Source organism: Echeneis naucrates, chromosome 5, assembly GCF_900963305.1.
Source record: "Echeneis naucrates chromosome 5, fEcheNa1.1, whole genome shotgun sequence".
Lineage (NCBI taxonomy): Eukaryota > Metazoa > Chordata > Actinopteri > Carangiformes > Echeneidae > Echeneis > Echeneis naucrates.
This window is the reverse complement of record NC_042515.1, coordinates 23,600,813-23,617,396: the sequence shown is the minus strand read 5'-3', so window position 1 is coordinate 23,617,396 and position 16,584 is coordinate 23,600,813. Positions and strand designations below refer to the sequence as shown.

At 40.3% G+C, this 16,584-nt stretch overlaps 1 protein-coding gene across 3 annotated transcripts; it reads left to right on the top strand.

The window, feature by feature from the left end:
- Window positions 1-1,149: 1,149 nt before the first annotated feature.
- On the top strand, window positions 1,150-15,775 carry LOC115043816 (serine incorporator 1-like). Of its 3 annotated transcripts, XM_029502531.1 has the most exons (11): window positions 1,150-1,329; window positions 5,846-6,007; window positions 6,245-6,438; window positions 8,197-8,276; window positions 8,361-8,498; window positions 8,587-8,756; window positions 9,016-9,106; window positions 10,421-10,447; window positions 10,508-10,622; window positions 11,375-11,602; window positions 12,229-15,775. In XM_029502531.1, the coding sequence occupies exons 1-11, from the start codon at window positions 1,291-1,293 to the stop codon at window positions 12,362-12,364; spliced, it is 1,380 nt and encodes a 459-aa protein (XP_029358391.1). In that variant the 5' UTR covers window positions 1,150-1,290; the 3' UTR covers window positions 12,365-15,775. The 3 variants fall into 3 exon arrangements, with proteins under 3 accessions (XP_029358391.1, XP_029358389.1, XP_029358390.1); XM_029502529.1 differs by having other exon boundaries at window positions 10,421-10,622; XM_029502530.1 differs by having other exon boundaries at window positions 9,016-9,112; window positions 10,427-10,622.
- The last annotated feature ends 809 nt before the right edge of the window (window positions 15,776-16,584 follow it).

Here is a 16,584-nt window from a genome sequence, read left to right as displayed (position 1 = left end):
TTAATGGTGGTTGATTAATTCCCTACACTTGATGGAGGTTTTCTTGAAACCTAATGGTTCTTCATCTGATATCTGATAATGTGGAAATGAATTAGCTTATTAGGCTAATGGTCTGGCCATTAGCCATTAAATCCTGAGCGATAATGGGAATTTGCTCAGTTTATTAACATTTCTTGGATGTAGCTGCAGAGAAACAGAAGCAGGAACAGATGAAGGGGTAGGAGATGGGGAGCGAAGACGATAAAGAATCAGAAGAAAGGCAAAGGGAAAGAGAGGAGGAGAACAGGGGAAAAAGAGGTGGAAGTCAGGAGAGCCATGGAGAGGAAACTGAAGGAGGGATGAGCACATCCGCAGCAGAAAACTGACAAGGGGCAAAACAAGGATAAAAAACAGTGGAGGGAAACATTAGTGCATTGTTTTGCGTACTTCTAACTGTGGGGAATTCATATAATATGTTTGAATCATAATCTGGTAGTGTAACAGTAAAGCAGAACAGCTTACACAACCATGGCCTTGAGGAGCTGCTCGAGCAAAGCAGAACAGCCTATGTAATCATGGCCTTCAGAAAACTGTTCTGAACAAGAAGGGAGGGGGGGGGGACCCGAGAACTGCAAAGACTCACTGTCATTCGAACACAGAAAAACAACTCCATAATAGGACAATAAACCTGAGCATAGGGGGATCCAGGGGGTACAAAAGACGGGGACCTCTCTTTGTTGTTCAATGCTCTCCAACATCCATGAATAAAGAAGTGGTTATCCTCACCCGGTTTACTTGTCTTCGCATTAATTCGGACTTTGGGACAGCAACCATGAGCGAAGCATAGCAAGTGCGGTTGCAACACACAACAGACTTTCAAGAAGAGAAAAAGAAACACAATAAAAGGGGAGGGCTGCATGCCCAGGGAGAGCTTTACGTCTGGCAACGCCCCTGCGTCAAGCAATAATTCTGCCTTTAAGAAATGAATGAATAAACTAGGGTGTCTAGGAGAAAAACGCTCCAATGTGTTCGCAAATTAATCCATTATTATAATTATTATTATTATTATTTGTTCAGTACAGTTCAGTTCACTGTAGGTCAGTCAACGTCGTGCTGACGTAATCTGACGTGACGAGCTCCGTGCCTGACTGAGGGAGGAAAGCCCGCCGCTGTTCAGACCAGACAGCGGAGACCTAGAGCTTAAGACCCGGACCGACCCAGAGGCGGATTATCCCGAGGGACCTGTCTGACGCCCGCGAGAGCGAGAACCGAGGAGGAACAGGCGGGTTGGCCGGCTGACAGCGGGCAGTCATGGGGGCCGTTCTGGGGGCTTTGTCCGTCGCTAGTTGGGTAAGTTTGAACCGGAGAATATTAAGTGTTACCGACTGACGCCATGTTTTATTGGATTGTGAAGAGATGAAGGAGGGCGGCAAGGATAAAGCAAGAAGTCCTGCTGTGGCGTCCAGTCCGGTTCAAACCTGTCAGTTCTGCCATCAATTGAATCGAAAGCAGCTGGATTTAGGATTTAGGTTTGTCAAAGAAGATGTTTAGCCTCTTATCCAAAGGGCTTCATCAGTTCGTAACGCATCGGTCTGACCAGACAGCACATCCAGTCACATCCACTTCAGGTACAATCGGTTAGAGAACATGTCAGTCCAGGTCAGTAGCCTACAGAACAATCCAGAACTGTCCAGTTCAGTACAGTCCATCACAGCCAAGCCCGGAACAGCAAGTCCATTTTTTTTAGGAGTAAAGAGTTGAGTATGTTAACTATGTCTCGGTGTCAATTACTAATGAAATTCAGCTTCAATTGATCGTGAAAGCACGGAAAACCTATTTTAACCAATTCGTTTTAATCCGTTCAACTGTTAAAACAATAAACGACTACAAACGCCCAGAAGCTGATTAAATATGAAACTGATTTCCTGTTGGCAGCGAACCGGGAGAGTGAACATGGCTTCAGCTCACCTGAGGCTTCAGATAGACCACATGTGTACCTCACAGAGAAGTTTTGAGCCGATTGCCGCTTGTCTGATTCATTATTAAAGTTTAGAGTGAAACCTGGGGCAAAGCCACTAGCTTCACACCTGATCACCGGGGCGAAAAAAGGGTTAATCAGAACACAGTCATCTGCTTACGCGTGATTAATTGGATTAATACTCCTTTGTTGTGTTGTTGTTGTTCATGATCAACAACAAGGACGATGTAGGAGCATGTAGACATCAATGCCCAGGGTCAGAGGCTTCAGCTTCACAAACATCTAGAATATTCATCCTAATAATAAATATTGATGATCAATAACGGTCCAGTAAGCATATATTCTCATACTGAATTAAAATCGATTTAAGAAGCAGTGAAAACATGCAGTATTTCTAAGGTGTCACAAGTAAATATTTAGAATTAATATTTAATGAAAAATAAAATCATTAAGAGATAATGGAAAGAATCAAATAATAACATGTAACATAATATATGAATAAAATAATTCATGTGTTCGGTGTTCGGTGTCATGACTGAAGCACTGTCGGAGCTGATGCTCTTTACTTGCTAAACGAAACCATGCTTCCACACATCTGGGTCCATTTTGGTTCAAACCAAAGCGTGGTCTGGTCGGTTGTGTGACACACTTGCACACATCAACATGGTCTCGTAACTGGTTAGACTAAGCTGACCTTGTCTGGCTTGCAGAGGAATTAGCTTGTTTTCGCCTTATCTCTTGACTCTACTCAGTTGTTGGTAGAAGAAAGACACATTCTAAAGCAGTGCGGATGGTGGTTTATCTTGTGTCATCACATAGACTGAATAGAACCCGCTAATTGTCTTCTTACCCACTGAATCAGTTTTATGATATAGGTTAGGTTTTTTTTTTATTTATTTATTTAAAGGTAAGACTCTCTTGGGTCAGTTTTTACTCCTGCAGTTTCGCTCAGCATTCCCATATTTAGCACCCCACTGTAGAGACAGAAAATGCTAATAATCTGGTGGATTCATCTTTACACCAGGCTCCACTGAGGTTTCCAGGATTATAATCCTGTTGAGCTATCTTCAGACTCTACTTTTTTTTTCACTGTGTGTGACTCTGGCCAAACAACAGGAAAATAAATTGTACTGTGGGATGATTCAGGATTTCAGTTGAAATTTGTATTTTGACTGAGAAATTTTTGTAAATGATGATAATTAGATTTTTCTTGAGTCTTGTTCCTTTACATTAGTAGAGCATGATCTGTTGGCCCAGGCACCTTTGTAGCAAGACAAGAATTATGGCGCAAACAATGCAGAACACATCCATAATCATGTTTTATTAGGGTTAGGGTTAACCCTAACCCTATTTGCAGCGCTTCCTGGAAATGAAAGAACGCTGTTGTTGAAAGATGCCACACACACACACACACGCTCAGGCAAAGTTTATTTTAAGCTAGTCCCACACGAACTGTTCCTCACCCAACTGAATACAGAACTAGTGTTTTTTAATCTGTAGCTGAAAGTACTCCAAAATCACTGGAGCTGCTTGTTTTTAGAAATTAAAGCTCAACAGGGACAAAGTTCAGGGTGTTGTTGGTATCACTCCCGTCAGGTAGACCACAGTTCTTCATTACAGATGATTTTATTGCAACCATCGCAGTTGATCTGTTAACATTCAACTCACAATTAAACATGTTTCACACATAGACACATAAAACACAATATAAGAAAATTAAAATACCTTGCTGGCTGCACCCCTGAAGGAATGAGCCCACCTCACAAAAAAAACTTTGAGTGTCACATCAAGAAAAGTCTAACACTCAACAACGAACAGAAATAATTTCCTCTTGGCTTAGGTGTTAAAGAAAATCAAACACTCGCAAAAACAAACTTAAGTTCAATAAAATATTATACAAAACATAAAATGACAGCAAAAGTAATATTTATGGCAGTTAAAGTTGGTTCTGGTCTTTGTTGAGAGTAACAGAAATAAATGAAAAGGGAAACTTTTTTAATTGAAGTCTTCATTATATCCTGTGTTTGTCTGAACTGGATTTCTGAAAAACAGAATGTCAAACCCCTCACTTCCCCTGGTTTCCCATCAATGCGTGCTGCTGACTGAGTCTGCTTTGTGTAAATTCAGTGTTTCAGTTGTGCTTATATTATTTCTTAACCCAATGGCAGACGCAAACAAGATCGAATAAAGGTGAAGTGATTTACTGTCACCAGAGTAAATTCAGCTGAAGCTGGTGGATGGAGAAGTCTTGTAGCTGAAAGATAGAGGGCAAAGCAGGGAATCGCTAAGACGAGGGCTGAGAGTGAATGCAGGTGTGAGGGCAAAGAGATTGAAAATGTGGAGGCGGACCACTGCCTGACCTTGGGCCAGAAATGGAGAGGCAGCAGTGCTGCAGTAATGTTAATGTAATGTTAAAGTCTCAGAGTCTTCAAAGTCTGATGTGGATGAGGTTTATATTATTAGCAAATATTTGAACAAACAGCTGACTGGATCGAACCCTGGGGGGCTGAGTGGATACCTGTTTATACATCCCTAGACCCCTCCTGTCTTCACCCGAGGCCACAACCCGTTCTTTTAAAATTCCGGTTTTAGCCGGTTTGTAGCTGTCCATGACTGTGCAACTTCTGCACCTGTTTTTGTTGTCCTTGGCCCTTATCAGTTATTGGTACTCCCCTTACCAATCATCATCAGGAGTGGTACTCCCCAATTATCTGTGCTTACCAAATCACCAGCAGACCTCTGCTCCAGCTGTGGGTTGCAACCTCTGTGAATCTACCAGTATACCTTTGTGTGTGAAGATACAGCACAGTACTAACAAGCAATACAATTTGCAACACATATTCCCACAACAGTAATAATGGCAGTATGTACGGTGGAGACTGGGTGTAAGTGGGTGTAATGAGACAATAAGTGTCAACCCCCCCTCAATGGCAAGAGGAGATGTTGACTGGAAGAACATCTGTTTTTGTGTGTTACATGTCAAACCACGGCAATAATCAACAGAACTACCTGTACGGGTTCTAGCTGCATAATTTTCACCTGTGCCCTCAGGCAACTAGTATTAGTGCATTAAGACAACAACATGAATCTACACATGTCTACGTTTGTATAGATTCTGCAAATCAGATTCGCCATCTGATCAAAAATTTCCTGAAAGGGACTGTTAGCTTGGTCTGAGTGAGAGCTGATCTCATCCCATCAGATCACATGGTTGTTGAACTATTTGTTTGCTTCAGCTTGAACTGTTTAACTTATAAGATCATTGGTAACTAAGCTTTATTCTTCTTTCCCTACGGTAGAAGTGTTACCCCCCCATCACTGGGGTCAGTGTCTGTATACCAATCATGAAGCTTTCTCTCTTTCAGTTCTTTACCAGAAGGAGGGCAGGATATCATATTTCAGTCATCATCAGCTGACTGTGGACATAGTTGTCAGATGGTGGTTTAATGATGTGTTTTCTCTCATGTCCAATCTGATTTACCATATTGGCATGTGGAGACAAGGTGTTTGCTTGATCCTTCTGCCTAATGGAAGATGTGAGTGATATCATGCTCTGATGAGATGTACATTCTTCCATAGGAAAAAAAATGATAGTAGTGCTGCAAACACACTCGCAACCAGGAACATTTGTGTTTGATTTAATGAAAATATATATGACACTTGGCACAGAATATCTAAAGTGCATTCTAACTTTTTGCATTATGCATGTGTGGCACATTCCACTGAACCAATAATGTGGGGCTGCCCATGGATGTGCCTGACTTCAAATCCTCCTTCACGCAGATAATCGGGTGATGCCAATATATAAAAAAATGGAAAATATCGGCCAACGTCTCTTCTTAAGGTTTCTGATTGTTATGCGCTGTGTGTGTGTGTGTGCGCCTGCAGGTGCCATGCCTTTGCAGCAGTGCAACATGTCTGTTGTGCAGCTGTTGTCCAAGTAGCAGGAACTCCACTATAACCAGGATCATCTATGCCTCCCTCCTGCTACTGGGGACCATCGTCGCCTGCATCATGCTGTCACCTGGTGTGGACGAGCAGCTGAAGAGGGTATGAGAGCATCATGGGAATCAAACTGTCTGAATGTATAAAAATATTCCTGTTGACAGTAAATGAAATGACATAGTGAGAAAATGTTATGTAATGCTGGTGGCGGTTTATACTCGCTAAGAAATTATCAATATGTTGGTTATATTGCATTTTATGGCCTGCTCTTGCCATGAACTGAAGTCTGGCTCCTTGGCTCTGTGACCTCTTTAGAATGAGACTTCTTGTGTTTTTCTTTAGGTCCCAGGGTTCTGTAAAGAGGGGGCAGAAACTGCTATCCCTGACATGCAAGCTCACGTCAACTGTGACATGTTTGTGGGCTACAAGGCTGTGTACCGGGTCTGCTTCGGCATGAGCACATGGTTCCTGTTATTGTCTATCCTCATGATAAACATCAAGAACAGCAAGGACCCCCGTGCTGCTGTTCACAATGGGTAAGTGGTGTCAAAATCTTGAAAAAATGAGGACTTTGATTTGTCTTTTTCCCTTTATAATGAAGCAAAGCATTTGAAAATGTATTCAGCACTTACTAAGCAAGACCAAGGCCCCAGACGAGAGAAGCTCAGGGAAGGTAGGAGAAAAAAATCAAGTAGAAAAAATAAGTGAGATCAGCTACTTAACTAAACTTAAATAACTGTGTTGCAAAATTGATTGATTTTTTTTTTTTTTATAACTGTAGCTAACAAAACTTTTAAAGTATCTATCCAATTGTAAATTTCACACTGCAGAAGCAGCCTCAAGTTTTTCAATCCTGACATGCAGCAAAAGAATGCAGATAGAGAGCTTCCCCTCTACCACAGTAAAGAGCTTAGCTGGAGTTTATCAGCTACATAGAAGTGAAAATGAAATTAATGTTCTCATTACAATAAAAAAAACAATATGTTAAAAATAAAGGCACACTAAGACTTTCCACCGCACAGACACCAGCAACACACTGCACTGACCACACTGTATAAAGTTTTTTCACTGAGAGGCGCCTTGTTCTTAAGACATATTGCTGAGCAGCTGGAGTTTATACTATGTTTATTGCAGCTGACTTTATTATTCCAATCCACCCATGTTGTGTTAGTGTGTGTGTATGTATATGTATCTTTATGTATTTTCTTACAGACTTCATAAAGCTCTTCCTCAATGAAAATAGCTTCCTTATCTGACCTTTATTTTTCTGTCATGTAAATCCCTTTAATTCTGTACAGGTGATCTTAATAATATCAGCACAGGCTTAAGAGGATCTTAGATACGACCCCGCACCCCTCCCCCATCAGTAGTATAATCTCTGAGTCTCATTGTCATCATTCCCCTGAAATGAGGCAGTTTATTGACAGCTAGCTGTAAACTCTGTGCACAGATACTACACAGCACCGTCTGTTATTGCAGGTCTGTAAACATGCATGCAGTGAAATATAGCATCATGCAGCTTTTTGAGATGGGTTGTGTTTATCATGAAATCCATTGTTTGACAAATTTGCCTTGCTTTTAAAATTGAAATGAGCTGTCAATTAGCTGGTGTGATGTGTGTAACAATTCAATTGTCAGTCCGAAAGCCATCTTGTTCCTGTGTGTCTTCAGTCTGACAGACCATGACTCCTGTGCGCTTTACCACTGGACCATTTGGTGTCTTTGAGTGCTGAGTGAGTCCCAATCAAGGCGCTGCATCCTTCAGAGGACATGGTCATACTGATAGACCACAAAAGCTGAGCTGAAATGAGATGCTCTGGTCCACAAAGGATTTTCACATTGCTTCAAATACTTACGTATTTGATGCAATGCATACGTATTCCTTACTGTTGCATTGCAGAGCACGCCTTCTTACCAAGAAACCATGGCAACCCTCAATTCTTCTTCACACAAACCTTTGGGTTTAAGGTCCTTCGCTTTATTAGTTGAAACATAATTTAAAAAATGCTTTTATATGAAAGTGTAATCCTCAAGATCTCTGTTGGTAGTTTTGCTGCCATCTTATTTTCATTCTTGCCGTATTTTGGGCCATGAAGGATCCTGTTTGAGCCTTCATAACCCAGAAAAAGGATGACAAATTTTTCAACTGCATGTGAAGGAAAGGATGATACCCCTGAAATGGGAGACACTTGCTGTTATACACACCTAATAACAGGGACTATATTTGCATGCTGTATACATGTATATCTGTGTAGAGCTTAATATGTTCTAATTGTCAGATAATGTGTTCTCAGGTTTTGGTTTTTTAAGTTTGCTGCATTAGTGGCTATCACAGTCGGTGCCTTTTACATCCCAGATGGGAATTTTACCTATGGTAAGAACCTCACACTGTCATCTCAAGTCCACACATAGCTTTGATATGACACCTGAGCCACTGTGTATGTTGATGTTGCTGCAGCGTGGTTCGTGGTGGGCTCTGCTGGAGCTTTCTTTTTCATCTTGATCCAACTGGTCCTGCTGGTGGACTTTGCCCACTCCTGGAATGAGGCTTGGGTAGAAAAGATGGAGACGGGGAACTCCAGGGTCTGGTATGCAGGTGAGTGACCTCGTAATGTGACATGCAGACAGATGGACTTGGTGTAGATTAGTTTCTGATTGTGTCTTGTCCTGCCTCTTGATTTTAGCTCTGTTGGCTGTGACCATCCTCAACTACATCTTTTCATTTATTGTTATGGTGCTATTCTTCATCTTCTACACCAAACCTGATGGATGCTTCATCAACAAGTTCTTCATCAGCTTCAACATGCTGTTCTGCTGTGTGGCCTCTGTTGTGTCTGTGCTGCACAAAGTCCAGGTAGACCAGAGCAAGATGTGGCCCTGAATACACACTGTAGGGCTCCTCTAATGCACAACTAAAGATCAAACCATCAGATACACTGGAAGCATATGAAGCTCACTTAGCATAGATTGGATTTAAAATTTACTGTAGACAGAATGAACCTTTATGAGTATGATGAAGAGAATTAATATGATGGCTCTTGTTGAAATGACATGTATATGAACTGCCTTTTTAACATGTGAGACTTCTGACTGTTGTTTCTCTTTCTCTGCAGGAGTCTCAGCCACGTTCAGGTCTTCTCCAGTCCTCTATCATCACCCTGTACACAATGTATCTGACCTGGTCAGCCATGACCAATGAGCCTGGTGAGAGTCGCTTTCCTCAAGTAAAAACCAGGTTTGCCTAATAATGCTCGGTCTTCTCCTCAGGATCCAGCACTGGGTGTTTGCTGCATCATCCCTTATCTTCCCTATCACTCTCTCGCTCTTTCTTTGCCCCAAAGTGCAAAAACATCTTTAAAAAGGGCTGGCTTTGTGATCTATGCACACAAATGAAGGCTCACCCCAAGTACAGCAGTAGTATGCTCCGCCAACACTGGAAGCTGCGGTTTTACAGCTTGAGGAGCCTGGTGCATAAAAGCCATCATTATGGTTTATTCCACCTGTGTACTACCTTCTCTCTGGGTTGCTAAGAGTTGTATGATGGGCAATTGGTGGAATTAGCATAGTAGTTATTGTAATAATCAGGTGAAATAAGTGGGAAAGACATGAGGATGTCTCTTGGGACAGAGTCTGGATTATATAGTGAATACATATAGTTTTTATGAATTGAATGAATGAATTAAAAAATTATTTATTGGTGTATAAATCTATAAGGAGGTAGTAATTGTCTGTCTGCTCATCAAAGCTTGATCCTTTACTCCAGTGCCTGAGTTGTAAAAAAAAACTAGGTTACTGAGACCCGAACCCCCAGTGCTGCAAGTAGAACCTACTCAAATAAAACTATGAGTAGATTAACTTTAGCATCCCTCAACACTTTGTTGTTCTTGCAAGAAGGACCATTTCTCTAACTGTAACCAGCTGGATTTACTTAACAGACCTGTGACCTTCTGGAGCTGAAGTCAGTGCAAGTTTACATGTCTTTATATCATGAATTGCAGCAACATCACCCATTTGACCGAAACAAGGTGTAACAGACCCTTCATTCATTTTAATCAAGTTGAATTCTGTTGTTGTAGTCTGGTCTCAGACTCGATGTTGCACACACTGTGGATAATTGATTCCTCCATATAAGGTACCCACAAACAGGCCATGGCCATTGATTTGAAAAGGTTTTTTCAAGCTACTTCTTGGATCTCATGCCCTGATTGTCTCAGCAAGCATGTGAAAATCAGGTGATGAGTGTTTATTTGTGTTGTTTGCTCACATTTATTCACAACAAAATGCCCTTTAGTTGAAATCTGTTTTGTAAACATAAAAAGTTATCACTGCATGTCATTTACGAGTGTGGATACTGAAGAGGGGGCAGTTTGTCTGCATATTTAACCTAGTTGCATATTATATTTACTGAGTGAGTTTATTGCTGACAGTGTTAATTATGGCTCACACTATATTTTCTGAAATCTTTGTTTCACTGCAGTAGATTCATATTCTGTGCCTGTTTTTTCCTACCCTCCTCAGACCAAGAATGTAACCCCAGCCTGCTGAGCATCTTCCAACAGATTGCAGTCCCGACATTGGCCCCTCTGCAGATAGAAAACCAGACAGCTGTAGTGATCATTGGCACTGAAGAACCTGTCCTGACATCCCCATACCTGCAGTGGCGGGACGCCCAGAGCATTGTGGGGCTTGTCATATTTGTCCTGTGCATTCTCTACTCCAGGTAGTGTTATAGCCCTGACAGCATACAATAGTGGAAATTTAGGAAAAAACTGTATTTCAGATGTTTTTATGATCATTTTACATGCATTTTATGTCAATCCATTTGAATGTAGTGGAAAATCACTGATTATGTCTATAAACGCCTAAAGGCAGGTGTTACTCACTTCCAAATCAACCATTTCATTGTCACTTCATGTCTTTAATACTAAATTTCCCTCTTGTAGGTGAGGAAGTTTCAAGTTTTGAACTTATAGTGTAGCCATAGAAGTCCAGCTGCCCACTCCAGCTTATCAGTTGTTCAGTGTAGCCATCAGTTCTGGGTATGGAATATTGTACAAATACAGCTCTTTATTCTCTGTCATTTTGCTCATGCCCATGCACATGCATCTGCAGAAAAATCTCCACGTCTCTGCACCTCACAAACATCCTTGCACACATATCTCTGAAATCTGTCTGTTTGTTTCGTTGCTCTCTACAGAATAAGGAATCAAGCTTGATGCGATTTAGCTTTCAGTAATGTTTACTTGACTTATAAATAGAGGAAACCAAAACCTGCTGCAACAGATTAACATCTGATAGCATTATAACTACCCTGTGGAAGGGTAGCTTTTACATAAACTCACATCACATCAAAGGTTCATCATGAAAACTAGAAAAAATAGAGCAGACTGGATTTTTTTATTGAACTTAAACAGTTTAGCTGTGGCCAGTGGTCTTTTTGCCCATGTCCATGTGTCCCTGTTTTGTCCACAGCATTCGTTCATCCAGCACCAGTCAGGTGAACAAGCTGACCATGGCCTCTAAAGATGCCGTAATCCTGGCCGAGAGCGGCAGCAGCCCTGACCTATCAGAGGAGTCAACGGGGCCCAGGCGGGTGACGGACAATGAGCAGGACATGGTTCAGTACAGCTACTCCTTCTTCCACTTCATGCTCTTCCTGGCCTCACTCTACATCATGATGACCCTCACCAACTGGTATAGGTCAGTACATCTCCCTGCCTGTAGAATTGTTTTTCCTCAAAGTAGAAGGGAAAGAAATCATGATTCTGATTCAAGTCAGACTGATGTCCAGCTGTAAAGAAGAAGATGATTCATTATGAAGTTTCTCTTTTGTGTGATGATGAACTTTGATCAGTTATAGCGTCCTTAGAGTGTTAGAGGATAGTGAAGCAAAACATCCACTCTTTTGCCCCTGTAATTAATTTAGTTGGTTACAGGTTTGATCAGATCAAATCTTTCAGAGGTTCAGCATCAATTACCATGGGGATTAGGCCCTCATCCCCCCCTGCCAGCCTTTGTTTCAATCTTTTTTCCTCAGATTTTAGCCTTGTAATTCCGGATTTTCTGCATTAGAGGTGGGAAGTGTGACATCAACATGACTGTCAGTATGTGTAATTGATTTGATACCATGACACTCCAGTCATGGGGATGAACAGCACCTGGTGTATGAAAATTCGATGCAGCACACAGTTTATTTTCATATTTGACCTCTTGTGACAGTCACATGATCTCTGACTGGCAAAGCATCTTTAAACCGTAGGTCCAGGTGAAATAGGCTGAATGAACATTACACTGATGGACAGATCTGTGCTATATTTTCCTAACAGCCCTAACACAGACTACACCATAATAAGCAAGTGGCCTGCAGTGTGGGTGAAGATAACTTCCAGCTGGGTGTGTTTGAGTCTGTACATCTGGACCCTGGTGGCCCCTATGCTTCTCACCAACCGAGACTTCAGCTGATCAGCATCTCTTTCTGACTCAACTCTATTCTTCTTTTCCATCAATTTGGCGTCTGTCCTGCCTACTTGTTGCTGTAAGAATGGATTCATGCAGTTTGATATTTTTGTTTCTGGTTTGAGTCTGGTGAAGAACAGGTTGTGTTCCACAGGTGCCCTCAGAGCTGCTTCAGGTGCAGGTGATTTTTAGTAGTTTAATTTTATATCAGTTGATTCAGTAGCAGCTGTTCATCTGTTGAGGCCCCTAAGGCGCTTTAAAGATAAGTCATTCCGTGTTCTTTTTTGATTGTTTCTGCTGTTCTTCGTTCTCAGTCATCTGTCCTGGCAGCGCAGGGCAGAGGAGGATGTACAGGTTGTTCAGGGAGCAGCAGCAGAGTTAAAAACAAAGATTGCATGCCATGATGTGTTAAAGGTGATAGTAGTGTCACCAGGTGTCACCAGGTGTTCTGAGAACAAGCTGGGACCCAGTACGATTCCTGTATTAGTCAGTAAAAGAAGGAATTGAATACATTCAACTCATGGTGTGAATCAATCTGTTAACTGTACCACGTAAAGCTCAGAATGTCACAGAGGCTTTAGATATTAGATATTAGATCTCACTCCAACAAATCACTGCTAGTTAATGACTTAATAATTTCACAAAATGTACATGTTCTTTTTCTGACAAATATGGTTAACAGAAGCCACAAGTGCTGCTGTTCTTAATGAAGCAGCACCCCCAAATTTTGGTTTTATGAACAACTGTAGAAATGACAGGAAAGAGGGAGAAGTGGCCTTATCTAAAGATACATTCCACTGTAAAGTGGTTTCACTTGATTTTAGTTCTTTTGAATAGCTCAGTTTTATTTTAAAGGCTGCTCCCAAAATTGTATTATTTATAATTTACAGACCTCCAAGATACTTGGAAATTGTATTGATGAATTTGCTGATTTACTGTCAGTTATCTCCACAGATTTAACTACTTTGACACATATGGTCTGGTCCAACATGTTCAAGAGTCTACACACATTCTCAGCCACATTCTGTACCTGGTTATTTCAAAAGGTTTTTACATTTCCTCTGTTGTGGTTACTGATCTGGCTTTGTCTGATAATGTCTGTGTTTTGTTTGATTTACTGATCACCAAGAACGTTATAAAACGTCTTTCTCTGTTAAGAATATGTACATTAAGGAGAGAACGAGTGCTCAGATTGTGGAGGCTATAGCTGCATCATAATCAATGAGTGCAGAGTCCATTGAGAGACTTGGATAATTTCAACTCAAAAGCCTTGCATGTAATGGATGATGTTGCACCAGTCAAAATCAAGAACACTTTAAGCAAACAAAAAACGCTGTGGAGAAACACCACTGTGGTAACAAACCTGAAAAGAGAATGCCGGAAAGCTGAGCACAAGTGGAGGAATACTAAACTTCAAATTCACTATGAGCTGTCCAAACAGAGCCTGTGTAACTATGCCAACAAGCTCTGCAAGGCCAGAAAGCTACTTTTATCTCACAGCTCTTTGCACTCTGCCTGCTATGGTTGATCAACTTGAAAACCCTCCAAAACAGATAAGCACAAAACTCCTCTCCAAGGAGAAATGCAATAAATTGGCCAATTTTTTAATTAAAAAAATCAAAACCATTAGACTAAGCATTATTGCCACACAGTTAAACAAAGAAACTAATCTGTCCAAAACCTGGGAATACTGCAACTCTGATGTCACAATTTAATGAACCTTAACCTGAACCTTTTTAATATGATTGATTTAAAAATCCTAAAAGAAAGTTTGGCCTTTGAAATCAACAACCAGCACCCTGGACATAATTCCATCTCACTTCTTCAAAACAATTTTAAGCTCAGTAGAAATTGATCTCTAACAACTGGTATCAGGCATTTTTTCCAAATCTCTTAAGGTGGTCATTAAGCCACTCTTAAAAAAGAGGACTCAAGTATTAAATGATATAAGGCAGAATACTGATTTTGGTCACATATCAGTGCTGGTTTTACTAAATCTCTGTGCTGACTGCACAGCGTAGGTCAGAAAATCATCAAGACAGCTTTTACCAACTTAAAAACATCAACAGAATTAAAAGTTTTGTCACCCAAAAGACCAGGAGAAGCTCGTCCACACGTTAATTTCCAGGACTCGATTACTGTAACTGTCTTCTGACTGGACTCCCCAAAAGGAGCATTAAACAGGTGCAGCTCATCCAGAGTTAGGGTTGCTGCTGGAGTTTTAACCAGAACAAAGAGATCAGAGCGCATAGAACCAGGTTTACACTTTTGCACACTGGCTCCCAGTCAGTCACAGAATGGTTTGGGACCAGAATACAGCTTTGATATGTTTAGAGAATATAAACCAAGCAGGACTCAGTTCAGCTAGTCCAGACCAGAGTCCTGACTAAACATGGAGAAGCAGCAGTTAGCTGGAACAGAGAACAACAAACTGGTAGTGGAGATTCAATCTGCACCAAATGTCGACACTTTTAAATCCAGGTTGAAAACATTTCTTTTGTCATGCACTTATACATGAAACCTGCACTGTACTTCTTTTAACATATCCAAACTGTTGCGTATTCTTTTCATGAATTTAATTTAATTAATTAATATTAATATTAATTAATAATTAATTAAGTCTGATTTCTTACATATTACTGTTCTTACTTTTCTCGGCATGTTCTCTTTATATATGTAAAACACATTGAATTGCCTTTGTGTATGAAATGCGCTATATACATTAACTGCCTTGCCTTGACTTTTAATTAGATTGAATCCAATATGTTATTTATATTTACATTCTGTGTCATTATTGATGACAAGGGTTGAACCGTGCACAGCAAGTAGTAGTAAGCTGATGTAATTTGCTGTCATGCCTTTCGATGCCTTATCTATCTGAGATACTTTAATATATTAAGAAAAAGTATGAAGAATGTGTGGAGTAAATCATGACGTCCATTTTAGTTTCTGCCAAATATGTATGACCAAGATGTTTGATGTGTTTTTGAGTTGGTAAAATTGTGACAGACTTGCAGATACAATCACAGTATTTAGATGAAGCACTGACTGTTTTCTCTTTGCTTGATGAATGCTATGTTTTCTAATCCAAAATGTATTTGATACAAAATGTTTATGAAATGTGTTTGAGAATGTGAATCAAAGCTGATTTATATAAAAAAACTGGCCAAAGACTTCATGACCCAAAATCATTCATTTATGCTTCTTAATACCACAGCATTATAGTTAAACAAATCAGTTTGAATCCAAAGAGAAACCTTTTCTTACACTCACATGAAGGAAGACAAAAATTCCAAACAAGGCTGGCCTCTTTTTGTCTGTAACTGATGTTTGTTTTTATAAATTGTATGGCTCTGCGTTTGTATGCTGGCAAATTGTGAAAATACCGTAAAAGAATAAAGGCTGATTTACATCTAAGCTTCTGTCATGATGTATGATATTGTTCGGATGTTGCAAATCAAATTAAATATTTACAGTGCAAAATCATAACAAAGTTACTTCAAGGCCCTTTACACATAGAACAACTGTAGACCAAACTCTTTATGAAGAGACCAACATTCCCCTCCAAGAGCAAGCACTTGGTGACAGTGGCCTCTAGGCCTACAGCAGTACAACTGAAAGAAAAAGAAATGAAACTTTCAAGTTTTAGCTATAGACTTTGTCTTAAAGGAAGGTTTTCAGTCTCGATTTGAAAGCTGTGATAGGGTCCTCCCCCCTGGACTGATACAAATAAAACAAAAAGTTCAACAAATATTCAGTATTCATTTTACATTTTAAAGATTATTATGCCATATTTTGTCCTCACTGATTTATTTATTGGCACTTAAGCGCAGTAGAACAGTTTGGAAAAAAGTTGCAACTAATGATTATTTTTCACACATAGCAGATGTTTCAGACAGAACAACCCCCCCCCACTGCTGCCCTGAGCATAGTAACTTAGAGGAATATGTTTCCATTTTATTACAATGACCTGTTTCACAGTTCACATATTGTAGAGATCACCAGTTGTGTAAAATAACTCGGAGGCTGCAGATAAAACATATGTATTATTATTCTTGATGCAAATATTTAACCAGTTTAAAGGAATCGATTCACTGCAATGCAAGGAAAACTTGTGTTACAGTGTTTCTGTGTTTTGTTTTGTTTTTTGTTTGTTTGTTGTAGTAAGAGTGAAGGGAACTCACACTGCACCATAAAACAGCCTCAGCAATCACAAGTGGAAAAGT

What these genes read in the sequence shown, in the direction of transcription:
- LOC115043816 (XM_029502529.1), top strand. Translation starts at nt 1,291, where the DNA reads ATGGGGGCCGTTCTGGGGGCTTTGTCCGTCGCTAGTTGG. An exon ending in CGTGCTGCTGTTCACAATGG is followed by an intron (nt 6,439 to 8,196) that starts GTAAGTGGTGTC and finishes ATGTGTTCTCAG; the next exon opens with GTTTTGGTTTTTTAAGTTTG. An exon ending in ACCCTCACCAACTGGTATAG is followed by an intron (nt 11,603 to 12,228) that starts GTCAGTACATCT and finishes TTTTCCTAACAG; the next exon opens with CCCTAACACAGACTACACCA.